General features: G+C 36.6%; 1 protein-coding gene across 1 annotated transcript; it reads left to right on the forward strand.

Moving 5' to 3' along the window:
* Positions 1 to 270: 270 nt before the first annotated feature.
* On the forward strand, positions 271 to 27,870 carry LOC127075457 (myosin-2). Its single transcript, XM_051016921.1, has 24 exons — positions 271 to 961; positions 1,514 to 1,615; positions 1,708 to 1,851; positions 1,936 to 2,086; positions 2,188 to 2,215; positions 2,619 to 2,787; positions 2,992 to 3,055; positions 3,193 to 3,206; positions 3,295 to 3,379; positions 4,994 to 5,097; positions 5,202 to 5,340; positions 5,543 to 5,661; positions 5,783 to 5,935; positions 6,015 to 6,104; positions 20,604 to 20,681; positions 21,263 to 21,418; positions 22,466 to 22,666; positions 22,845 to 23,050; positions 23,132 to 23,267; positions 23,522 to 23,651; positions 24,372 to 24,482; positions 24,568 to 24,680; positions 25,622 to 25,834; positions 27,175 to 27,870. Exons 1-24 carry the CDS (start codon positions 575 to 577, stop codon positions 27,631 to 27,633), a joined length of 3,552 nt encoding a protein of 1,183 aa, XP_050872878.1. The 5' UTR covers positions 271 to 574; the 3' UTR covers positions 27,634 to 27,870.
* The last annotated feature ends 3 nt before the right edge of the window (positions 27,871 to 27,873 follow it).

Genomic DNA, 27,873 nt, shown 5'->3' on the forward strand with positions numbered 1-27,873 from the left:
AAAAAATTCAACTAAATATTTATTTTTTGAAAATGAAATGAAGATTTGTAACCTCCCTCAATGATTTGAATTTATAGAGAGAAAACCAAAACCTAGTGACTTACTATAACCACGACAGAAGAAAAACCAAATTCAAATATAAATATTTTCAATTTTCTTTAATCCGAAAAGAAAAAGTATTATACAACGGACGAATTTTTAAAAAGAAATTTTGTTTCCTCTCTCTCCCCCTTATTATATTATAAAAATAAATTATTATTTTTTAGTTCTGTTTTTAGTTACCCATTGTTTCTCCATTTTTGTCTCTGAGTTTCTCTCCAAAAACAAACACAACACAACCACTTTTCAGTCACCCTTTCACTAATCGAAACCCGTATAACAACTCTTCAATTCTTGCAACAACTCTAACCAATTTTCACCCACAAATGTCGTTCAATTTCGCAATGCAAACGTGAAACTCCAACTACCACCTGCTCAATTCCAAATCCCAAATTTCGCATTCTTCTTCTTCTTCTTCTTCTTCTTGTCGATTTACAAGTCGCCAACGAAATCACATTCTTTTTTTGAAGAAGAAATGGTGTTATCAGCTTCGCCATGTTCTCTTACCAGAAGCTCCTTGGAAGAGATGTTAGATTCGCTTCGCCGGAAGGATGAAGATGAAGACGAGAAGAAGGACTCACCGCCTGCTTTGCCATCCCGCCCGGCATCCAAGGCTCGCCTCCCGCCGGCGAGGCGGTCCTTGCCCAATAATTTTAAGGTCTGCAACGGTGGTGGTGTGGTGGATAATGGATTTAACGACAATGTGGAAAGTATGAGGAAGGAAACATCAACATGTTTTGAATACAAGGCAAGAGAAAGCAGTTTTGGGAGGAAGAGGGTGAAAATGGATATTGTGGAGTCACCTTATGTGGCAGCTATTTCAGAATTGGATACTGACACTGTTTCTTATTTCATTAAAATGGTAACTGTGAATTTTGAAAATAGAAAGAGTAAACTAATTGATTCTTAGTTTGTTTTTAAAATAATATGATTATCATCATGCATTCAAATCACGAATCAAGTTTTAACAATGGTTCTTAGTGCATGTTTCGATTCATGTTGAATTTGGCAAAAACTATACTTAAACATTTTACAAAAACCAAATTCACTTAAGTTTTTTCTCATTTTCTATCTAATTTTATTTTTGGTTATTTTAGGTATATGAGTAAAGTTTATCTACTTTACTTTTTAGATTTAACCTTAGAAGCTAGAGTTTTTGTTTGCGGTTGTCGGTTTTGAGTTAAGTATGTTTGAGCATCATTTTTGTTCTTTTGATTGTTAGTGATTGGTGTTGTGCTATATATATATATATATATATATATATATATATATATATATATATATATAGATAGATAGATAGATAGATAGATATAGATATATAGATAGATAGATAGAGAGAGAGACCAAGACATTGCTTAATGAATGAATTGTTTTTCTAATAAATTACTTTTGGTTTGTTGTTTGTTTCCTACAGAAGCTTAGTGTTTGGTGTAGGCAACCAAGAGGGCAATGGGAGCTAGGGTCAATGCAGTCAACTTCGGGAGAGGAAGTATATGTTTTACTCTCAAATGGAAAAGTAAGTTCTATGCTTTGCGTCTTTGGAAGATACCGAGTAATCTTAAGTTTGCAAGGTTACAAGTTGCTCATGCTATTCAGTGGTTACTTCAGGTGCTGAATTTGGCTACATCAGAAATTGTACCAGCTAATCCTAATATTTTAGATGGTGTGGACAACCTTATTAAACTCGCTTATTTGAATGAGCCCTCGGTTCTTCACAATCTTAGGTTTAGATATTCTCAGGAGATGATTTATGTATGTATGCCTGCTCTGGCTTTTTCCTTGGCTTGGGTGATCATCTATATGATCTCATAAGCTGCTCTTGCTTTCTGTCTGCAGAGTAAAGCAGGGCCCATTTTAATTGCACTCAATCCTTTCAAAGATCTCCAGATTTATGGAAATAATTATGTTTTCACTTATAGGCAACAACTTGTTGATAGTCCTCATGTTTATGGCATGATAGATGCAGCTTATAACCAGATGATGAGTGGTGAGTGGGGACTGTTTCCCTCTCTTTGTTTGAAATTTTTGTGTTGTAAGTGAATTACAAGTTTATAAAGGTTTTCTATTTGTCTTTTTTGTATCTTGCAGATGAAGTAAATCAGTCCATTGTCATAAGGTCAGCATTTTAGTACCTTGGAGACTCTTTTTGTGTACTAATTGAGTAACTGTTAGCTTTGGCTTGTAGTAGCTGGAAAACAAAAAATAGAATAAAACCAAACAAGGCCTATCTATTGTAGTTAACTTGTACTAACTCAGCACAAGTCCCTCTTGTATAAATACCAGTTCCTGTCCCTCATCTAACTAAATTTGACACAATCTCAAAATACAAAGAGCTAAGATCTCAGATTTTCCCACTCTTTCTCTCTGATTCTTCTACTCTTACCATGAGTTTCTCGCTTTCTATTATGCACAATACTTGTATATATATGTTCTTGAACTTGATGGCATTGAAATTTCATAGTAGTAATAAATATAAATTCTAGCAGTTGCTGAAATTCACTATTAGAATTTCTTTGCAGTGGTGAGAGTGGATCTGGGAAGACAGAGACAGCTAAAATTGCTATACAATACTTAGCTTCTCTTGGCAGTGGCAGTAGCGGGACAACAAATGATGTTCTTCAAACAAATTGTATACTAGAAACTTTTGGGAATGCAAAAACATCTGTGAATGACAACTCAACCAGATTTGTGAGTATTTTATTCCTAGTGTAATGGAATTTACTCATGCTATTGTTTTATTAGGATTTCTACAGTTGAAAGGTTTTCCAACAAGTATGTCCATAAATTTGAAATTTTAATCTTACTTTTAATTGTTGAAGGCTATGCATCTCCTTTTGGATGATCTTTAAAGGCTGAGCAGTTTCATTCATATGCATTTTTAATTTGGTGCAGGGAAAGTTTATGGAAATTCATTTCAGTGCCACGGGTAAAATATGTGGGGCTAAAATTCAAACCTGTAAGCTAATTCAAGCTATATATTTTACTACACATGTGCTTGACATTTTTATCTCCATTTCTATTGTAATTACCGAGTTAACTTATTTTCATGGCTCTGTGTTTGTCATATTCAAATCCATATGCTAACTCGGACAGATTTGTTGGAAAAGGTAATCTCTGATGCCCTATTTGAACCAAGTTTTAATCTGTAATGTTTATCTCTTCTCACTGATGAAATATCATGTGTTCTGTGAGCAGTCAAGAGTTGTTCAAGTGGCCAATGGTGAGAGGTCGTATCATGTACTATATCAACTTTGTGCTGGATCTTCATCTAGTCTTAAAGGTGTGTCTTCTTAGCAATCTATCAACTTCTTTGTGAACTTCGAGTACTTGTATACTTTTCTGTCTCACAGTTTGTATATGACGTATTTATATGGGGTTTATGCAATCAGTTGAAGTTGTAATGATCATATCATTTACTTTAAAGAGCCAAACAGCCCATTTTCTTTGGATTTTAGTAGCACATTCTTTTGTTATTCTGAAAAATATTGAAGTATTTTGATGCTGAAGAAGCTCTCAGCTTCAGGACATTTTTTGGGGTTTTACTTACCCTTATGTTACCATTATTGAAGCTGTCATGCTTAGACAATGAGTATGATCTTCTGTTGAGAGTTCCACATAGATGACATATGACTTGAAAAAATGTTTATAAGTGAGAAGCATCCTTCACTGTGTAAGCCAGTTTCATAAGGTTAAGTTAGGCTCAATCTAAAATTGTATGATGGTATTAGAGTCTATCGAAGATCTCTTGGGTCACCTGCTATCGGGCCACTTGGGTCACACTCTAAATGTCCAGTCTTGGGTTTGAGGATGGTGTGCTCTGAGAGTCTACATTTGATGAGATGCAACATTAAAAAGTGTTTATAAATGCGGTATCAAATCCTAAGCATTTATTTGATATGATATTATCAATTGAGGTTGCAAACTCAACAGTGTTAAAGCCTATCCAAAACACGTGGGGCCACCTGTTAACTAGGTAGCCAGGCCATGCTTTAGATGTCTAGGTTTTTGGTTTGAGGGAGGTGTGTTGAGAGTCTCACATTTAGGGCTATTTATAGTACAGTTCAATGAAAAAACCGAACCAAATCGAATCAAACCATGCTAAAAATTCACTTGAACCGAACCATTTTAATTTATTAAAAACCGAACCGAACCAAAACTATTGGTTTGGTATACCGTTTCAAAATTCTGAACCGTACCGAACCGTTAGAAGACAATTTTTCCCAAACCTGAACCATTTGTTAAAGAACCGAACCGTTGAACTATTTTTCGATTTTTTTTTTTAAATTTAAACTTGTTTTTAGTATTTTTCATTTTTAGTTTCAATCAGTTTGGTTCCAATTTCGGTTCGGTTTACTTAGCATTAGAATTGTTTATGCAATATGATTCGGTTCACTAACCAAACATAACGGTTCGATTATTTTACCCTCAGTTCGGTTCGGTTCGGGCGATTCAGTTCGGTTCATGGTTTTTTGAACAGCCTTACTCACATTAGATCAAATATGACCTGAAAACATGTTTATAAGTGAGAGATGCATCCCCGACCTTACACGTCAGTTTTGGTACAACAACTTTAACCGATGAGAGAGTAGGTCCAAATTCAAATATTTTGACCAATATATCACTATTCTGGGACAACTAAACTAATTACCATCCTCAAGACCATCTCATTTGAATGTAGTTTGGAATTTTATCCTATGCCAACCAGTATTATCAGTGTACATCCTTTGCCCTTTTAAATATATTTTAATAAGGTCTTGCAGAGACTTTTTTATTTATGACACATTAATTAGCATAATTTTTCACATATGAAGTTATATTTTCTTTGCAGAGTGTTTTCTTGACCATAATTGAATTTTTATATTGACTTATAGATCCATTCTCTTTTCCTATGCAGATAGACTAAGTCTTAGAGCAGCCCATGAATATAAATATCTAAACCAGAGTGACTGCATCACTATTGGTGGCATTGACGATGCTATAAACTTTCATCAGCTGATGGTATAATACTTGACAATGTGTTTGCTTTATAAAAAATTCTTACTTTATTTCTGGCCTCTTAAAATTCATCTAATTTTCTCCTTTTGCATCTACAATTTCCCCAGGAAGCATTTGATGCTGTTCGAATTTGTAAAGAGGACCAAGAGCTGATCTTTAAAGTGCTTGCTGCAATATTATGGTTGGGAAATATATCATTCAAAGTCACTGACAGTGAAAATCACATCGAGGTTGTGGGTGATGAAGGTAAGTTTCATAGCATGTCACATGTCTTTTGGTGGTCTATCTTTACCTCATGCTGTGTATGGTAATTTGATGTTATTAAATTCTTAAAGCACACTGGGGCTAGCATTCTTTGCAATGCCATAGACTAAAGACAACAAAAAATATCTTATTTTGTAATGTGTCCGGAAATGATTTTGAAGAATACATGATTTTTTTTTTGCAGCTGTAACCAGTGCTGCCCTGCTGATGGGTTGCAGTTCCCAGGACTTAATGGCAGCATTATCTACCCATAAAGTCCAATCTGACAAAGATACTGTTTCCAAAAGTTTGACATTATTGCAGGTCTGCTTATTATTCGAACATTTCATTCTTGTATTTTCTGTGGTTATAAATGCTCTTTATTCAATATGTGTATATGTGTGCTGTTTATTTATTTATCTATCTTTTTCACATTCTATGCCAGGCCATTGAAACAAGAGATGCAATTGCCAAATTTATTTATTCAAGCTTGTTTGAATGGCTTGTACAACAACTTAACAAGTCACTTGAAGTGAATGAAAAACATACAGAGAAATCCATTAGTATCCTTGATTTTTATGGGTTTCAGTCATTCCAGGTAGGCGATTTGTATTGATATATTCATGCTTCAAAGAATATGGTATATGTTCTAACAGTTTCTTGCTTCTCTTTTTCAGAAGAACAACTTTGAACAGTTTTGTATAAATTATGCCAATGAAAGGCTTCAACAACATTTTAATCGGCATCTGTTTAAACTTGAGCAGGAGGTCAGGAACTATTTTAGGTGTCAATATTACTTGATATTTTGATGCTGAACACCTTTAATAAATTAGTATTGAACAATATAATGTGAAACAATTTTGTGAATTTTGTTGTGCGAATTTCTGTCCTAAGAATGCTTAGTGTGAATTCCTAGAAAAATGTCTCCTTGCATTTAAAGTTTAGTACTTCCGTTCTCTTTGCAAAAGGGGAGATTTGATCAGACTTCGAAAATTGTTGCCAAATACTAACAAAAACACAGTGCAGTGGGTCTAATACCATAGACGCTCTTTTATAGCCACAAGCTTATTCCTATTTTATTGAAACAAACTCCTCTAATTATAATAACAAATTCTTCTAATTATGATAACAAACTCCTATAATAACAAACTCCTATAATAACACTAACAAACTTCTATAATTATTCCTTTTATTCTTTTAGTATAGACCCTCCACACTTTTGGCTTAGATCCATAGTTGAGGCTCACCTCGTCATCCATATCTCTATCAATACCTCGCTCCATAAAACCAGCCTTGTCCTCAAGGCTAAATTCGGGAAATTGTCCCCTCAGATAAGCATCATCTAGTTTCTTTTCACCTTTGGACCAACTCCACACTTCACCCCTTCTCTCATGTCTATCTTCCAAGAAATTGTTGAGGAAACCTTGTTGTTATTGTTTCCCTCCCTGCCCTTGTAACATTACTAGCTCATCTTTATGCCAAAATTGCATCGAGAGAGCCTTCCAATCCATAACGACCTTCCCTAGAGTACTCAACCATGAAACTCCCAGTACTACATCCAGTCGCCCTAAATCCAGAACCAAGGCATCCACCACTATCACCATTGGACCCAGATTTATCCTAACTTCTTTACGCACCCCTTGAGAAAACACCCTATGTCCGTCTCCCAACTTAATGCTCTTTGCAGCCATAGGAGTGACTTGCAAGCCTAAAGCAGCAATGGTTTTAGAAGAAATAAAATTGTGACTAGCTCCACTATCCACTAAAACACCCACATCAACATCCCCCAATTTGCCTTCAATTTTCATAGTTCGATGCTCACCCATACTTCCCAACACCCCAATGAACTTACACTCTGCTTCCTCTTCACTCTCAGAATTATGAGCCTCCATGGATATGATCTCGCCTTCCTCGTTTAGACTCTCGCCGTCTCCTAGAATCAAAACCCTTATTGATCTTTCAGGGCATTTGTGAAGAGTGGGGTGATACTTCCCGCCACACTTGAAACATAGACCTTTAGCTCGACTTTCCTCCATCTCATCACTGTGCACACTTCGAACCCCTTTCCATCGCTTAAAAAAATTAGTGTGCCGGTCGTTTTCTGTTTTCTTACCGGTTGAATGCAACAACGAAGAGGAATTTTGCATGGAACCCACCAAACCCGTTTTTTGAGTCGGGTTGGACCAACCCGTATTAGTCGATTGGTCAGATCTTTAGGGTTAAAATTTGACCCATTACGATATTTGGGTGAGGATCCAGCCCAATGTTTTCGGCCCCAAAAATCAGAAACGACCTTCTTCTTCCCATAATATCGCTCCCCATCGTCATCTTCTTCTTTTAGTTCACCTTCAACATCTTTAGCCATCCTCATCATTTGCATCCTAGTGATAGGATTCAATGTTCGAACTCGCCTTCTGATCTGTGGTTTTAAACCACTCATGAAATAACCCAAATATTGTTCCTCAGGTAATTGACCCACTTGCGATGATAGAAGCTCAAAAGCTTCCACAAACTCCTCCACACTTCTGGTTTGTCGTAACATGGACAATTCTTCAAACGGATTTTCTAAGCGTCGACCGCCATAACGCACAATTAAGGCCTTCTTCAATTTTTTCCAAGAGAGATCATCCTCTGTTTCAAGCAGTAAATTGAACCAATGTATAGTTGAACCCTCCATACTCAAACGTGACAGCTTAACCCGCATTTCATCCGGGGTGTTCTGCACATCAAAATAAATCTCTGCGCGCGTAATCCATGCAACTGGATCATCACCTTCGAAGACTGGCAGCTTCACTTTCTTCCCAGCAAGACGTGATGCGTTGTAAGACGATACTTCGACAGACGTGTCATTCTCCGGTGCTGTCTTCTGTTTGCCCAGTTGCTTGCTCATCTCACCGATCACCCGGCTTTGAGTCTGCATTTGTTCGATCAAGGACTGTAACGTCGTCTTTACTTCACCCATTTGTTCCTGCAATGCTTCAATTCTGTTTTCCATTTTTTGTTTCCGTGGCATCTAGCGCTCTCAGACACGGTGCGGGTTCGGATCCGATAGGTCGGACCAATTGATGGGTTCTTATATGAATATATGGAATAATAGAAAATAAATGAATGAAACAGTAAAATAACAACCGAAGGTGAATACCTATCAGCCCCTTAAGCACACAGTGCTTCCCTCACCAAGATGGTGAATCCTAATAGAATTCTTAGATATCTCATTCCTACCCTTTCTATCCTCTTTTATAGCCACAAACTTATTCCTATTTTATTGAAACAAACTCCTCTAATTATAATAACAAATTCCTCTAATTATGATAACAAACTCCTATAATAACAATAACAAACTCCTATAATTATTCCTTTTATTCTTTTAGTATAGACCTTCCACACTTTTGGCTTAGATCCATAGTTGAGGCCCACCTCGTCATCCATATCTCTATTAGTATTCTATTCATAGAAAATAGTTTAATCAAGGGTATCTTATCAGAGTCTGTTGTTTGGCAATATTAATTTAGATTTATGTAGAAATGTGAAGACAATATTAATTTGATTGATTCTAAATGATACAGAGGAGGAAATAAATAGAAAAAAATACAGATCCCATAATCAATTCTATAGAAATATATTGTATATTTCATCGTGATAGGAACTATTACATTGTAAGGTATAAATAGAATACAACAAGCTGTACTAACTTGCTAATAAACAGAGACATAACTCCCTATAATTGCTGCTACTTAAATAAGGAAATAATAATAATAGAGAATAAATCTATTTACACCACTGTTTTGTAACAGCTTAACAAATCATAATCAAATGATTATGATTTGATATGTGCTAATCTTCAACACTCCCCCTCAATCTGGGTGGTAGATGTCTATCATACCCAAATTGGATTTGATATTTTCATAAGTATTCCTTGGAAGAGCCTTGGTTAAATATCTGCAGGTTGCTTGCATGATGGGACATGATCAATATTTATAATCTTCTGATCAATTTTTTCTTTAATGAAGTGTCGGTCAATTTCCACATGTTTTGTTCTATCATGTTGGACTGGGTTCTTTGCAATGCTTATAGCAGCTTTGTTATCACATAGTAATCTCACAGAATGGTTCACATGAATTTTGATTTCATCTAGCATGCTCTTAAGCCACATTCCTTCACAAATACCTAGGGCCATAGCTCTAAATTCTGCTTCTGCACTACTCCTCGCCACTACAGATTGTTTCTTGCTTCTCCAAGTTACTAGGTTCCCCCACACAAATGAACAATAGCCTGTAGTCGATTTTCTGTCTGTGGAGCATCCTGCCCAATCTGAATCTGTATAAACTTCAATGTCCCTGTTTGAATTCCTCTTGAAGTGGAGGCCTCGGCCTGGTGTGCCTTTGAGATATTGGAGGATTCTATTCGCCATTTTCATGTTAGACTCAGTTGGATTTGACATGTAGCGACTAGCCAAGCTTACAGCGAACCCAATGTCGGGCCTAGTGTGAGATAGGTAGATTAGTTTCCCAACTAAACTTTGATATCTATCTTTGTCGGCTGGTGGACTTTCATCTTCTCTTCCTTTTATTTGTTCTATTGGTGTATTAGCTGCCTTGCACCCAAGCATTCCAGTTTCTTGAAGTAAGTCAAGGGTGTATTTCCTTTGTGATACATAGATACCATCCTTTGTTCGAGCAACTTCCATCCCTAAAAAATACTTCAGTTGTCCCAAGTCCTTAACTTCAAATTCCTTTGCCAAGAGTCCCTTTAAATGATCAATTTGATCATAATCATTTCCTGTAATAACGATATCATCAACATAAACAATAAACAAAGCTACCTTTCCTTCCATGGAGTGTTTAACAAACATAGTGTGATCTGATTGACATTGGTTGCACCCGTCTTTCTTTACAACTCGAGTCAATCTATCAAACCACGCCCTTGGAGACTGCTTGAGGCCATAAAGGGATTTTCAGAGCCTGCACACCATATTTGCGGTGCTGGATGATTCAAGTCCAGGAGGAGTCTGCATATAAACTTCCTCTTCTAGGTCACCATTTAAGAAGGTATTCTTGATATCTAGTTGATGGAGTGGCCAATCTAAATTTGCAGCCAAAGAGAGAATAACTCTAACTGAGTTCAGTTTGGCCACCAGTGCAAAAGTCTCTTCATAGTCTACTCCATATGATTGAGTAAATCCCTTTGCTACAAGTCGAGCTTTGTACCGATTTACGCTCCCATCTGCATTATACTTCATGGAGAATATCCATTTGCATCCTACCGGCTTCTTCCCTGATGGTAGGCTTGTGATCTCCCAAGTGCCATTCTTAATTAAGGCCTGAACCTCTTCAGTTACGGCTGCTGTCCATTCAGAATTTTGGAGTGCCTCTTGGATGTTGCTTGGAATATGTGTATTGTCAAGGGCTGTTACAAACGTCTTGTAACTCTGGGACAATTTTCCATAAGATACAAATCTTTCAATGGGATGTTTAGTACACGATCTTACATTTTTTCTCAAAGCAATAGGAATATTAATGTCATTAACATTCACAGAGTTAGGAGCAGTATTACCTGAGGGAACGTCATTTTCTAGAGTCTTGGAGGTTTCTTGGTTCTGCCTTGGAGCTGTGCAGGACTCTATTCCCTTCTTGCTCTTCCTGGAGTACACTTTCACGTTGTTTTCTGGTGCAGTTTTTGTTGTAGGGGCTGTAGTTTCTACTGCAATTTCCTCTACATTTTCTAATGTAGTTTCTTCTGGTCCATGTGTAGGTTCTGCAATTTCTGTTGCATTTTCATTTGGTTCAGGTGTAGGTTTTGATGCCTCTCCAGTGAGTTTGGGTTCAGTTAGCTCAAGTTCCAAAAGTTGGGATTCTACCACTTCAATTGGATAAATGTTCTCCCCCTGAATGCCAACTTTGGGATAATATGGTTGATTCTCAAAAAAAGTCACATCCATGGTGTGGTAGAATTTTTTGTTTTGAGGTGAATAACATTTGTATCCCTTTTGGTGAGGAGAGTAGCCGAGGAATATGCATTTAATGGATTTCGGGTCAAGTTTACTGCGTTGGGGATCAAGATTATGGACAAAGGTTGTGCATCCAAATATTTTTAAAGGAATAGATGTAAGGATGCGATTGGTTGAGTATAAGGTTTGGAGAGTGGAGTAAGGCGTATGAAAGTTAAGGATTCGGGAAGGCATTCTGTTTATTAGATAGGTTGTAGAGAGGACAGCTTCTCCCCAAAAATGGTTAGGGACATTTGTAGCTAGCATGAGAGATCGGGTTACTTCTAGGAGGTGTCTATTCTTTCTCTCGGCAACCCCGTTCTGCTGAGGTGTATCCACACATGAGGTTTGGTGTATTATTCCATGTTGCGTAAAGTATGAGCTTAGTGCAGAATTATAGTACTCACGACCATTATCACTCCTAAGCACTCTAATCTTGCTTTGAAATTGTGTTTGCACCATGGTATGGAAACATTCAAATATTCTACCAACTTCCGATTTGTCTTTCATAAGGTAGACCCAAGTGATCCGTGTGTGGTCATCAATAAAGGTGACAAACCATCTTGATCCAGTTACATTTGGTTCAGGTGTAGGTTTTGATGCCTCTCCAGTGAGTTTGGGTTCAGTTAGCTCAAGTTCCAAAAGTTGGGATTCTACCACTTCAATTGGATAAATGTTCTCCCCCTGAATGCCAACTTTGGGATAATATGGTTGATTCTCAAAAAAAGTCACATCCATGGTGTGGTAGAATTTTTTGTTTTGAGGTGAATAACATTTGTATCCCTTTTGGTGAGGAGAGTAGCCGAGGAATATGCATTTAATGGATTTCGGGTCAAGTTTACTGCGTTGGGGATCAAGATTATGGACAAAGGTTGTGCATCCAAATATTTTTAAAGGAATAGATGTAAGGATGCGATTGGTTGAGTATAAGGTTTGGAGAGTGGAGTAAGGCGTATGAAAGTTAAGGATTCGGGAAGGCATTCTGTTTATTAGATAGGTTGTAGAGAGGACAGCTTCTCCCCAAAATGGTTAGGGACATTTGTAGCTAGCATGAGAGATCGGGTTACTTCTAGGAGGTGTCTATTCTTTCTCTCGGCAACCCCGTTCTGCTGAGGTGTATCCACACATGAGGTTTGGTGTATTATTCCATGTTGCGTAAAGTATGAGCTTAGTGCAGAATTATAGTACTCACGACCATTATCACTCCTAAGCACTCTAATCTTGCTTTGAAATTGTGTTTGCACCATGGTATGGAAACATTCAAATATTCTACCAACTTCCGATTTGTCTTTCATAAGGTAGACCCAAGTGATCCGTGTGTGGTCATCAATAAAGGTGACAAACCATCTTGATCCAGTTACATTTGGTTCAGGTGTAGGTTTTGATGCCTCTCCAGTGAGTTTGGGTTCAGTTAGCTCAAGTTCCAAAAGTTGGGATTCTACCACTTCAATTGGATAAATGTTCTCCCCCTGAATGCCAACTTTGGGATAATATGGTTGATTCTCAAAAACAGTCACATCCATGGTGTGGTAGAATTTTTTGTTTTGAGGTGAATAACATTTGTATCCCTTTTGGTGAGGAGAGTAGCCGAGGAATATGCATTTAATGGATTTCGGGTCAAGTTTACTGCGTTGGGGATCAAGATTATGGACAAAGGTTGTGCATCCAAATATTTTTAAAGGAATAGATGTAAGGATGCGATTGGTTGAGTATAAGGTTTGGAGAGTGGAGTAAGGCGTATGAAAGTTAAGGATTCGGGAAGGCATTCTGTTTATTAGATAGGTTGTAGAGAGGACAGCTTCTCCCCAAAAATGGTTAGGGACATTTGTAGCTAGCATGAGAGATCGGGTTACTTCTAGGAGGTGTCTATTCTTTCTCTCGGCAACCCCGTTCTGCTGAGGTGTATCCACACATGAGGTTTGGTGTATTATTCCATGTTGCGTAAAGTATGAGCTTAGTGCAGAATTATAGTACTCACGACCATTATCACTCCTAAGCACTCTAATCTTGCTTTGAAATTGTGTTTGCACCATGGTATGGAAACATTCAAATATTCTACCAACTTCCGATTTGTCTTTCATAAGGTAGACCCAAGTGATCCGTGTGTGGTCATCAATAAAGGTGACAAACCATCTTGATCCAGTTACATTTCTGACTCGCGATGGTCCCCATATATCACTATGAATAACATAAAAAGGTTGGGAAGGTTTATAGGGTTGAGGTGGGTGGGGGCTGCGTGTATGTTTGGACAATTGACAAATTTCACATTGAAACAACTTCTGATTTTTATTGAATACTTTAGGAAACATTTTTTTCAAGTACATAAAATTTGGGTGGCCTAGTCTATAGTGCCACAGCATTGCAGAATTTTCACTACATGCAGAAACTACAGCGCAAGAGGTTGCCTCGGATTTTGGTTTAGATGCTTCAGCCTGAAGGATATAGAGTCCAGCACATTCTTTAGCATTGCCAATCGTCCTCCCCGACTCCAAAATCTGAAATTCACACAGGTTAGGAAAGAATTTAGTGATACACTTCAAATCCTTTGTAAGTTTACTGATGGACAGCAAGTTACAATCAAGTTTAGGCACATACAGTACTGAACTAAGAGTAATATTTTGTGAAATAATGACTGAACCTTTACCCATGACCTTAGAAAGGGTACCATCAGCAATTCGAACAGTCGAATTATTTTGACATGGAGAATAGCTATCAAAGACAGTCAAATCTCCAGTCATGTGATCAAATGCTCCTGAGTCAATAATCCATGAATTTTGTTTTCCCATGCTAGTGTTTAGAGCATGAAAAAGATTACCTTTTTGTGCCACAGTAGCTGTACCAATTGTTTGTTGAAGCATTTTTTGTAAGGCTTCCATTTGCTCCTTGTTGAATGGTGATGAGTGAGAATTTACCTCAGCTGTGTTCCCCCTGCTGTCCCGGTTTTTAGTCCATTTTAGCTCTGATGGCTTTCCATGAATGATCCAGCATGTCTCCTTGGTATGACCCGGTTTCTTGCCGTGGTCACACCAAGGCCGAGTTTTCTTTTGGAAAGAACGCTGATCTCCCCTTGCTGCCATTGCAGATCCTTCTATAGATGGGACTGCACTGGATTTTCCAAGCATCACTTTTCTCCTGCTCTCCTCTCTTCGTATTTCCGAGAATGCTTCTCGAATTTTTGGAAGAGGTTTGGTTCCAAGGATTCTCCCACGAACTTCATCAAGTTCTGTGTTCAAACCTAATAGAAATTTGTAGACTCTATCTTTCTCCACCAATTCTTTGTACTTCTTTTTGTCCTCCGTGCAGCTCCATTCAACTTCATCATATACATCCAGTTGCTGCCAGTGACGATTGAGAGTATTAAAATACTCTGTGACTGATCGGTCATCTTGACGCAAATCATGGAGTATGCTCTTGATTTCAAAAATTGCAGATGTATTGTCGACATTAGAGTAGGTTTCCTTTACGGCATCCCACATCTCTTTGGCAGTGTCGTAGTACATGAAATTTTCTCCAATTTCATTTGTCATGGTGTTTAGCAGCCATGACATTACTAGACTGTTTTCTAATTGCCATTTTTCGAGGTTTGAATCCCCCTTTTTTGGACACTTGGAGTCTCCTGTGATATAACCTTCCTTCCCTTTTCCTTGAAGGTAGATTTTGACTGAGCGCACCCATTGATTGTAATTCTGGCCATTCAATTTGTGACCAGTGATAGGAAGAGCATGTCCTTCAGCCAAACTGTTGGCTGAATTTTCTGCTTTAGTATCTGCCATGGGTGGTGCTCACGATTTATGGATGGTTCAGATCTTGCGCTCTGATACCATATAGAAATATATTGTATATTTCATCGTGATAGGAACTATTACATTGTAAGGTATAAATAGAATACAACAAGCTATACTAACTTGTTAATAAACAGAGACATAACTCCCTATAATTGCTGCTACCTAAATAAGGAAATAATAATAATAGAGAATAAATCTATTTACACCACTGTTTTGTAACAACTTAACAAATCATAATCAAATGATTATGATTTGATATGTGCCAATCTTCAACAAATTCTATGGCCTAAGGATGAGGAGGAAAATTGATCCTCATTATAACTAATACTAATAAGGAAACAACTTATACATTTTTCTGTAAATGTTACAAAGTAACTAAATACAAATCTGTTGATATTTTTAAATATATAGTGTTAAGAATATTTGTATACAGAATAATCCCACATCGACGATATCATGTAATTAGTTGTAATATCTCTAGATATAATAAAGTCTTCGTAGTGCTTTTCAAAACACACTATTTATTCAAATGTCTCTTAGTCTCTTGTATTTCAACATGGTATTTAGAGTCTATTGAGAGACAATCCTTCACCGTGCTTTACTTGGTTGACCCATTGTCTTCTAGTGATTTTTTTTTGGCAAACCGTGTCATAACTCCGGTTTGCCTTCCATACTCTGTCGTGACTCATTCCGACATCAGCTTTCAAAATTCTCCAGTCACCACCGCATTGCTGCCGCCGTCGCTATTGTTACCGGCGATCTTCCAGCAAACTAACCCTACCGGCAAAAGCGCCTCCTCCGATTCATCCGTTCCCCACTTTTCACCAACGTTCACCCGATTCGCGTGATACTTTCTCTCTTCAGATACTCATTGCTACTCTTCGTAACTTTACGCCAAACTACGATGATTTCCTCAGATGGTATCAGAATTATCAGAACATAGATTCTACTACTTCGGTAACACATATTGGTAATTCATCTGCTTGTCTCTCTCAATCATCTTCTCTTGGAACTTCAGTCCTTGATTCTGGTGCGTCTGATCATGTTACCGGTAATAAAAATCTTTTCTCTTCCCTCTCTACATCTGGTTTCTTCCCTACTATAACTTCTGTCAATGATTCTCAAACCCGATCCAAAGGGATTAGTAATGTTCAAATTCTATCTTCTCTCTCTGTTACTTCTGTCCTCTATGTACCTAATTGTCCATTTAATTTACTTTCAGTCAGTCGTTTAACTCGTTCTCTTGATTGTAGTGTCACCTTCACTAACAATAATGTTCCCCTGCAAGATCGAAGTTCGGGAAGGATGAGTGGCGTCGGATGTGAGTCTCAAGGCCTTTATTACCTCTCAGTGTCATCTCACACATGCTTAGCCAAAGATTCTTTACTCACTATTCATGTCCAGTTAGGTCATCCCAGTCTTTCTAAACTACATAAGTTGGTGTCAAATTTATCGAAGGTATCTAATTTACATTGTGAGTCGTGTCAGCTAGGGAAACACACTCGTGGTCAGTTTCCCAATCGAGTCAATAAACGAGCTTCGTCCCTTTTTGCTTTAGTTCACACCAATGTTTGGAGTCCCTCACGTACTGTCTCTACTCTTGAGTCTAGGTATTTTGTCACCTTTATTGATGATTTTTCACGCTGCACATGGTTATTTTAATTGAAGAATAGATTTGAATTATTTTCTATCTTTGAACAATTCTATCAAGAAATAAGAACTCAATTCGGTGTGTATATCCGTACCTTAAGAGGTGACAATGCCCGTGAATATTTATCCTAACAATTTCAAAATTTTATATCAAACATCTTGCCCTCACACACCTCAACAAAACGGGGTAGCCGAACATAAAAATCGACATCTCGTAGAAACCACTCGGACCCTACTTCTCCATGGTAATGTTCCACTTCGATTTTGGGGGGATGCTGTGCTAACGACATGTTACCTTATAAATCACATGCCCTCATCCGCTCTTAACAATAAAATCCCTCATTCAATCCTTTTTCCCAATTCCCCACTTCACCCAATTCTTCCTCGAGTCTTCGAATCCACATGTTTTGTACACAATCTCTCTCCTGGTCTTGATAAACTATCAGTTTGATCACTAAAGTGTGTCTTTCTTGGTTATCATCGATCCCAAAAAGGTTATCGTTGTTATTCACATACTCTACAATGATACCTCATATCGGCCGATGTTACCTTCTTCGAGTCTGTTCCATATGTCGAGTCCAGTCACGTAACTCCAGAATCCATTCAAGAAAATACTTCCATACCTTTTCCGACAGTTATTAATGTCCCGTCTACCATTATCCCCCATTAGTCTATGGTTCCTGACACCCCCCCCCCCCCCCCCCCCCCCACTTCTCGACCACTTCAAACATATCAGCGTCGTCACCCAACGCCTGTCGTCCCTGTCCCTGAGGTCATTGCAGACTCTCCTCCGATGCCTCCGCCATCACTGGATCCGATCCTGCAACCTGAGTCCGATCTTCCAATTGTCCTTCGAAAAGGTATACGTCAAACACGAAATCCTTCTTTACATTATATTGATTTATGTTATCATCGTCTTTCCCCTTTGCAGTATACTTGTTTGTCTTCTTTGTCTTCTGTTTCTTTTCCTAAAACTCCAAGTGAAACTTTATCTCACCCTGAGTGGAGGCAAGCAATAATTGATGAAACGTGTGCTCTTCAAAGTAGTGGTACCTTGGGAACCGATTCTTCTATCCCCTGGGAAATCTTTAGTAGGTTGCCGTTGGCTTTATACAGTGAAGGTTGGTCCAGATGGTACGATTGATCGATTTAAAGCTCGTTTGGTAGCCAAAGGATACACTCGAATTTTTGGATTGGATTACAGTGATACTTTCTCGCCTGTAGCCAAGATGGCATCTGTGAGACTTCTTCTAGCCATTGCAGCCATTCAACATTGCTCTCTTCATCAACTTGATATAAAAAATACTTTTTACATGGTAATCTTGTAGAGGAAGTATATATAGAGCAACCACCTGGGTTTGTTGCTCAGGGAGAGTCGTCGAATATGGTGTGTAGGTTACACAAGTCTCTTTTTGGTCTTAGCAATCTCCGAGAGTTTGGTTTGGCAGATTCAGAACTGTAGTACAACAGTTTGGTATGGTCCGTAGTGAAGCTGACCATTATGTTTTTTATCGTCACTCAGTCCAATGGTGTATTTATCTTATTGTGTATGTAGATGATATTGTCATAACTGGTAGTGATCAACAGGGTATACTCCAGTTAAAACAACATCTCTCACATCAATTTCAAACAAAAGATCTTGGTAAACTCCACTATTTCTTGGGTATTGAGGTAGCCCAATCTAAAGATGGTTTGGTGATTTCTCAGCGGAAATATGTTATGCATATTTGGTAAGAAACAGGTTTGTTGAATGCTAAACCAGCTGATACTCCTATGGATCCAAGTGTCAAACTACTACCCAATCAGGGGGAGCCTCTATTTGACTCAGGAAGGTATAGAAGATTGGTTGGAAAGTTGAATTATCTCACAGTCACTCGTCCAAACATTTCTTTTGCAGTTAGTGTGGTAAGTCAGTTCTTAAATTCCCCTTGTCAGGAACACACGAATGCTGTTATCCGGATTCTGAGATACAACAAATGTGCTCCAGGAAAAAGTCTAGTGTATGAAGATAAAGGACATACTCAGATAGTTGGATACTCTGATGCTGATTGGGCAGGGTCACCAATTGATAGACGATCCACCTCTGGATATTGTGTACTTGTTGGAGGAAACCTTATATCCTGGAAAAGTAAGAAACAAAACGTAGTTGCAAGATCAAGCGCCGAGGCAGAGTATAGGGCCATGACAATGGCAACATGTGAACTTATTTGGTTAAAACAGTTGCTCAAGGAACTTCAAATTGAAGAAGCAAGACCAATGAGAGGACCAAACATATTGAAATAGACTGTCACTTTATCAGTGAGAAGATCGAGTCAGGTGACATCGTCACAAGCTTTGTCAACTCTAATGATCAATTGAAAAACATGTTTACAAAATCACAACGAAGTCCCAGAACTAATTATATATGTAACAAACTTGGTGCATTTGACTTATATGCTCAAGCTTAAGGGGAAGTGTTGATATTTGTAAATATATAGTGTTAAGAATATTTGTATATAGAATAGTCCCACATCGACTATATCATGTAATTAGTTGTAATCTCTCTATAAATAATAAAGTCTTCGTAGTGTTTTTCAAAACACACAGTTTATTCAAATGTCTCTTAATCTCTTTTATTTCAACAAAAATCATATTAATTCTGATTAATTTGCATAATTATATACACCCTCTCAATCTGGGTGATAGATATCTATTATAACAAGATTGGTTCTAAGATATCCATAGATGTGCCTCGGAAGAGCATTGGTCAAAATGTCTTCAGTTTGATGACATGACGGTGGTACGTGGTGAACCATAATGTTGCCATGATCAATCTGTTATGATCAATCTCTTTTATGAAGTGTCTGTCAATTTCTTGGTCTATCGTGTTGAACTAAATTCTAGGCCATACTGATAACAACCTTATTGTCACATAATTCTCACCCTACCATTATAAGAAATTTTCAGTTCTTCAAGCATCCTCTTTAGCCACTCACCTTCACAGATTCATGCTGCCAATGGCTCTTATGTTGCGATTGGTTAAAGATAGAGAGACTAAGGTGAGAGAGAAATGTGGAAGAGAGAGCTAATTTCTCTTTGATTGGTTTAGAATAGAAAGTGAGAAGAAAGAAAAAAATAAGTGGGACCCACCACTTTTCTCAATCTCTTCACAATGGGGAAGAAAGAAATGAGAAATACTATTTTGACACTAACTTTTTATTTATGCCTCTATTTTTCCAAATTTAATGTTATTTTTAAGGACATTTTTGTATTTTTAAAAATCATCAAAATTTCTCTCTTCTCTATTTCTCTTATACTTCTTTTATACCAAACAATAACTCAAATCTTCTTTATTTCTCACATATTTCTCTCTTCTTTCACTCTTAACTATTTCTTTTTACAACCAATCACACCCTTAGTTCTGCTTCTACGCTATTTTTAGCTACCACATAAGGCATCTTGCTTCTCCATGTAACTAGGTTTTCCCACACAAATAAACAAAAGCCAGACGTGGGTTTTCTGCCTAAAGCACATGCTGCCATATTTGCCTATGTGGGATTTGACATATGGCGGCTTGCCATACTTACAAGAAATCCAATATCCAATATCTGGCTTGGTGTGTGCCAAATTTATTAATTTTTCCACTAACCGTTGTTACCTATCTTTGAATTTGAGATTTTTCTGTAACAGTGCAAAGTAAATAAATACAAATCAGAATCATATTAATTTTGATTAATTTCCATAATTATCTACAACTTGTAAATTGACTCTCATCAGAGTGAAAATTGAATCCAGTGAGAGGAGGTATTATTTTCGCACATGTATAAGGTAAAAGTTCTTGATATGCAATTTACTTTTTCTGTCAGGACTGTGAATCAGATGGCATCGATTGTACAGCATTAGATTTTGGGGACAATCAAGAGTGCTTGGATCTATTTGAGAAGGTTACTTATTTGCTTTAGTTTTCAAAATTATTTGTTTGTTCCATTTTGTCTGGAAATTGAGCTGCTATTATATATTAGAAATTGATACCAATACAACAAAAAAACTGACTATTAACTGTTTATTATTGTATATTCTCTGGGGAAAGGTTCCTAAATCAAAGTAAAGCACACAATCACACATTTGACCTCAAAAGTTATACAGAAAAGTGCAGAAGACACGTTCCTACCAAGTTTAGTTACACTTTTAAAATTTTAAAAATGAGTCAATAATTAAAGATTAAATAATATATTTCCACTGTTTTTTTTTGTTAAAAATGTTAAAATAATATCTTTCCCATATTTTCATTTCATGGAAATAGACAATAAGAAGTAGAAACAAACATATTTTCTAAAACTTGGAAATTTGAATATTAAAATTATTTTTAAAAAAGGACATTAAAAGATGAAAATAGAAAGAAAATTCATCAACCAAACAGGTCTTTATTTGGTTTTTAAAAAAATTGTGTTCGGGTCCAATGTTGTCTGCTTCACATTATTCTGTCATTGCTGTAGTCATTATGTTATCTGTTGAAAATATGCAGAAACCTCTCAATCTACTCTCTTTATTGGATGATGAATCAAATTTTGCCGAGGCTTCTGATTTAACATTTGTCAACAGACTGAACCTCCTGGGAACTAATCATTGCTTCAAAGGGGAAAGAGGCAGGGCTTTTAGTGTACGTCACTATGCAGGGGAGGTTAGTTTCTGCCCGGCATCTAAGGAGTTCTGGAATTTAGTAGTTGCAAATCTAATTGTGAATTTGAGATTCTAATCATAAATTGATAGACCTGTTTCCCAAATCTTGAATTGAATCTTAATTGTAAGACGCGTGATGAAGAAAAGGCATTTCTTAGTATAAACAAGAGACGTGCAAAATAATAAACCTATATGTTATACACAAACCTCAACAATTCAAGTCATAAATGAAAGTAACAAAACAAAAAGTGACTGGATACAAAAAAATGAAAAGAAAAAGTGTCTGGCTACAAAAATTTCAGGAGAAAATTTTGATTCATCAATATGATCGGTATTCATGTCCAAAATTAATTACACTCAGTTTCATATATATATATATATATATATATATATATATATATATATATATATATATATATATATATATATATATATATATATATATATATATATTGAGTTCAATTTTACTTAGAACTGAGATACGACTCACATGTATATCGTAAAACACTGGTTATATGGTCACTAAAATCCACTTTATAACTTTTTTATTTAATTTATTAATACTCAAGTTAAATTGTTTAAATTTTGCATTCTTTTCCACAATATTGCATATAGTGGAAAAGAAAAGTGTCTAAACAATACATGCATGGTAATGTAGATGACATATGACAAATTCCTGTTCCACAATAGTGTGTATATTTTCAGGAATGTACTCTTATCTAGCATGTGATTTGCAAAAAGGTGCGAGTTCTGAATATGACCTATAAGTTGTTTTTGAACGTGGTGTCTTGCTCCCTTCCTAGTTTCTACAATATACGTAACACGAGTTTTTGTTTTCAGTTTATTTCGTTACCTGCAAATAAAAATGTAATTTCGTTAAGCGTGCAAGCATCTGGCAAGTGTTTTATGACTGGAACTCTTATAGTCAAGTAGCTATGAGCAAACATTGTTTTGTTAATTTTCTCTCTGAGCCATTGGTTACTCAGGGTATGTCCATGAAATTTTTATTTTAAGTTTTTGATTTTGCTAACATATGGGCTTCTATCAGGTTTTGTATGATACAAATGGCTTTCTAGTAAAGAACAGAGATAAATTGTCTTCTAATGCTATTCAACTCCTTTCATCATGTAATTGTGAACTGCTGAAGTTGTTCTCCAAAGTGATTAACCAATCCGAGGAGCATGGAAACTCCACTTTCCATGTTGGTGCACTATACTCACAAAAGAGAGGTGTTGGAACAAAGTTCAAGGTAATTTTTTAGCATTTCTCAAGCTGCTTTAGCTTTAATAAGGCTTTGGAAAGAAATTACTTTTTGGTTTTTCACAGAAGATTAGGACATGATGATGGGAAATAAATGCCATCTTAAACATTACATATACAAAGAAATTAATCAAGTAACACAAATCTAACAAGTTCCTTACTTTTAGGATCAATTGTTCAAGTTGATGCATCAATTGGAGAGCACCACTCCTCACTTTATTCGCTGCATAAAGCCAAATATTAAGAACCTTCCTGGAATTTATGACAAGGAACTTGTCCTACAACAGCTCAGATGTTGTAGAGTTCTAGAAGCTGTTAAAATTTCGAAGGTTGGATTTCCTACTCGAGTGAACCATCAAGAATTTTCCAGAAGGTAGTTGGAATTTGAGAACTTTCCCAGGGTTTCTAGATTATCTTCACTGATGAGTTGATTTCAGTTCCTTTATGTATCTAGGTACAAGTTTCTGCTTTCTGAGACTGATATACCTCGGGATCCGTTGAGCGTCTCAGTTGCTGTTTTGCAAAAATTTAATATCCCTTCTGAAATGTACCAAGTTGGCTACACAAAACTATATCTTCGAGCAGGGCAGGTATATGTCTAAGTTTTCTTTGTAGGGATGTATCTTACTTGGTATTTTCATTTTGTTTATCCCCCTGCATCATGCAAGTCAAATTAAAAACATGTACTTCAACACTGAAGGTGCCATTGAAAGATGACCAACCCGTTTTTCAATACTTTGTTCATGAAGCATAAATTTTTGCTTATGTTTAATCTGTTATTTGAGTTTATAGTTTTACGTATTGTGTTTTTTTGGTCAATCGTGTGCTCTGATTTGTTTTGTAGATTGGTGCGCTGGAGGATAAGAGAAAACAGTTTTTGCGGGGAATACTTGGGATTCAAAAATGCTTCCGTGGTCATCAAGCCCACAGTTATTTCTGTAAACTTAGGAATGGAGTGACAACATTACAATCATGTACTGCCAGTATCAATATTAGTTTCAATTTTGCAAACCTATCGACTGATTGTGTAGGCATTATGAATAAGTTTCTGAAGTGAAGATGATAATAGCATAGATGATATTGGTTGAAATAGAAACTAATTATCATAATAGCATAGATGATATTGGTTGAAATAGAAACTAACTATCATAATATAGATGATATTGGTTGAAATAGAAACACCTCTGCAGTTTGGCCTCTAGTTGTATAATAAATTTGAGGACCTTATTGGTACTCACGCTTTAAGAAAATTAAATACCTAAACTGTAGGCTCATATCACAAAATTCTTGTCACAATTGATTATTCATAAATTTGAGGACCTTATCGGTAGCACCTATAGTATAAAAATGGTGGAGAATAGACTTTGGTGGATTGGACATATAGAGAGCAGACCTTTAGATTTTGTTGCAAGGAAAGTAGACCAGATGGAGAGGGGTCAAAGAGTTAGAGGTAGAGGAAGACCTAGGAAAACTATAAGAGAAGTTATTAAGAAAGATCTCGAGCTGAACAATTTAAATAAAAGTATGGTCTTGGATAGAACATTATAATGGAAGTTGATCCATGTAGTCGATCCCACTTAGTGAGATAAGGCTTAGTTGTTGTTGTAGGCTCATATCACAAAATTCTTGTCACAATTGATTATTCATAACCTTGGTTCTAGTTTATTTCTAATTGCTACTTTGTCATATTGCAGTTATGCGAGGAGACATTACAAGAAGGAAACATGGTGTTTTGATGAAATCTTCCATAACAATTTATTCTAAAAAACTTGAGGAGATTCATGCAATCATAATACTTCAATCTGGTTAGCACGGTTCTCTTTTCTGTCATACTTATCTTCCAAATAGGTGTTGAATTTGATTTGGTTATTCTGTTTCCTTTTCATGCAGTGATTCGTGGGTGGTTGGTTCGTAGGGATTCTAGTTACATCAATAGACTGAAGAAATATCATGAAAATGAAAAACCTAGACGGAACTCTTGTGTTCAGATGCCAGAAGTTGAGGTATTTTAGCATGCACTCAATATAGTCTTATTTTCTCTGTGATTTAATTTAGACAACTCCATCTCTACTTAGCTATTTTTCAGTTGTTGTAAATACACTAAAATCTAGTTTTTCTATTCTTTTTTCTGACTAAAAATTGTAACTAATTAGAGTTTCAAACATATAGTTTTCACATTTCTCTTCTGTCCCACCATTCAATACTATTATCACACAAATGTCTGTTGTTGTGCTAAAAAGTCACTTATATCAAGTGCCAATTATCGCATAAGTAGTATAAAAAATTGTCAGATCCACAAAGATTAGATTAATTAGCAAGTACCTAACGAGCAGAATTGTTTATGATAACAAAGTAGTGAACAATTAATTTAAGAATAAGAATAAAACACAAAAGTCTTAAACTAATGAGTAAGAATAAAACACAAAGTTGTAACCCAATGGACAGAAGTCCTAGATAGAGTATTTAAATCATTTGTAATTTTGACTACTCCCAATTCTAGTATATTTGAGTTCTTAATTATATCCCAATTATTAATCCCTCAACTTAAATCTATTAACAATGATTCGAAATGCATTGGACAAACTTTTTTCCGTATTTAATTAAGATAGCGGCATAAAAACCAAACTCTGTTGCAGCCGGATTTTACTAGTCGGCTGCCAGATATCCAAAATATTCCCCTTTTCTTCATTTTTGTGGTAATTATACAGTTGTGTAAGCCACCTAGTGAAAATGGCACCAAGCACTGATTTACGATGTTGTATTCCAATTTTTTTCTTCCATTCAACATATTGTAACTTCATTTGCGTATGCATTTAATACACATCTTTCTTATTTACTATTAGAAATATTGCTTCCATGGATATAATATTTTTTCGTTAGGATATTGTTAAAATTCTCATCCGCTCATGATGAAGGCCCTTTCTTTTCCTTGTTGGTTTAGCAGGATTTGTCCAAAGAGCTGCTTCAGAACATGCCTTCAGCTTTAGCAGAATTACAAAAACGCGTGTACAAGGTGGAAGCAATTGTGGAGCAAAAGGAAGAAGAAAATACTGAATTGAGAGAACAACTAAAACAATCTGAGCGAAAGAGGGTTGAATATGAGACAAAGATGAAGTCAATGGAGGAGGCTTGGCAAAAGCAGATGGCATCCTTGCAAGTAAGTTTTCAGTTTAGCCTAGGCCTCATTTTTTTATATACTCATGGATGTTACTGAAATGGATGCAATAACAATCTCATCATATCTCCTCCACTTAATGGACCAAATTACATCTATATCCAAAATATGATAAAATAATAAGATAGTTTTAAATGTCTGATTTGACTTAATTTCTATCTCTGTTAATTGGTTAGTTAGCTAGGACAGATGTCACTAACTGTTTTAGTTATAGTTGTCTTATAGAGTCAGTTGCAGCCATATAATGGCTACAATTTTTGTATAAGCCTATGCTCTGTAGTCTGTACTGTAATACTCAGAAATCATGTTAAGGAAATTGCATCACTCAATTTTCTCTTTCCCTGGGTTCCTTACTACTCTAAAATTGTATCAAGAGCTATCTAGTCCTTACCCATGGCTTTCTCATATCATATTCCTCCTTCGCCTCCTTCACCGCCATCAGCCACGGTGGCACAGCCTCCTTCTCTACACACTGGGCCGTTAAACTCATCTGCTCCGATGATATATATCTGCATATCAAATATTTCTTACTATGACTGCGTCTTCGCATTCAAGTTCAGAGAAGTTTAATGAGCGAAATTTCTTGCTCTAGCGTGAGCAAGTAGAACTAATCATCAAGTCATGCCATTTATTCCATTTCATTGTGCGCCATAACGTTCCACTACAATTTCTCACAGCGCAAAATTGCTACATTGATACAGTCAGCATTGCTTGTTTTGATTGGGTGCAACAAGCCTAGATGCTTCTATCTTGGCTCCAACCAACCATATTCAATGCAAACTCAAGTCCTGCATTGAAAAGAGATAAGGTCTGAAAAGAGTATATGAAATGAAGGACATCCTAAAATTACAAATCGGTTTATGAAAGAGAGGAAAAATCCAAAATCTAAGACGGTATTCGAGCCCACCATACTATACTTATCATGCAACAAGCCCAATAGTGTTGTGTGTGAGGAGATGTATACCGAAAAACCCATATCCCACGGTGAAAAATGAGAAGATATGAAGAAGTTTATAAGGAAGTGCACCCATTAATCTACATGTCAATTTTGTAAGGAGGGGTTAGGTCAAATCCTAAACCTACGACTGGTGTTTTTAACTTTGATAACCTGTCAATTTTCTTAAATAATCCAGATTTTTTACCACATGTTTGTTTGATATTGTGTTGAACTTAACTTTGAATTTGTCATTTCTATTTTTCTGAAGAATTGTGGCTGATAAATTACTTCTCTGTAGATTTTTTCTATCTGGAGTTTATTTCACTTTGAACTAGACAGAGAATTTAAACTTTTATAGCTGGTTCTAATTACAATATCACTGCAGTCGAGTCTTGTTGCTGCTAGAAAGAGCCTTGCTTCAGAGAATGGCATTGTTCAACCTGTAAGACACGATCTTGTGTCGCCTCGCTACTATGATTCTGAAGATGCTTCTTTTATGGGATCTCGAACAACTAGTGGGAGCACACCAATGAAGCTTTCTGGTAGTTTTTCCGTCTCCGATGCCGGGAAGCAGGCTAATGGTACTTTGACAACTGTAAGCAATCTGATGAAGGAATTTGAGCAACGAAGACAAACCTTCAATGATGAAGTTAAAGCTCTGAATGAGATTAAACCAGGGCAGTCTGCCAACACGAGTTCCGCTGATGAACTTCGGAAACTTAAACAAAGATTTGAGGGATGGAAGAAACAATACAAGGTTAGATTACACGAGACAAAAGCAAGGCTTTCCGAATCCGAAAAAAGTCGACGGACATGGTGGGGGAAATTAAGCTCGAGAGCATAATAGCACCCGGTTTTTCAAGCAGTCTTTTTGCTGAAGTACATAAATGTTGAAGACTCAGCAACAATTGCAAAATGATTCTTGTCATGAACTGTCCTTTCGAAAAGTTTCTTCCTTTATATGTCACTATGTTGTTTGAACACTTGATAAAAGTGTTATCAGAGTGCTACTTGGTGAATGAAATGACATTGTATATCTATCAATTTTGTTATATGGTGGAAGTATTATAGGTTGTGCATAGTT

The sequence above is a fragment of the Lathyrus oleraceus genome, chromosome 4 (assembly GCF_024323335.1).
Source record: "Lathyrus oleraceus cultivar Zhongwan6 chromosome 4, CAAS_Psat_ZW6_1.0, whole genome shotgun sequence".
NCBI lineage: Eukaryota > Viridiplantae > Streptophyta > Magnoliopsida > Fabales > Fabaceae > Lathyrus > Lathyrus oleraceus.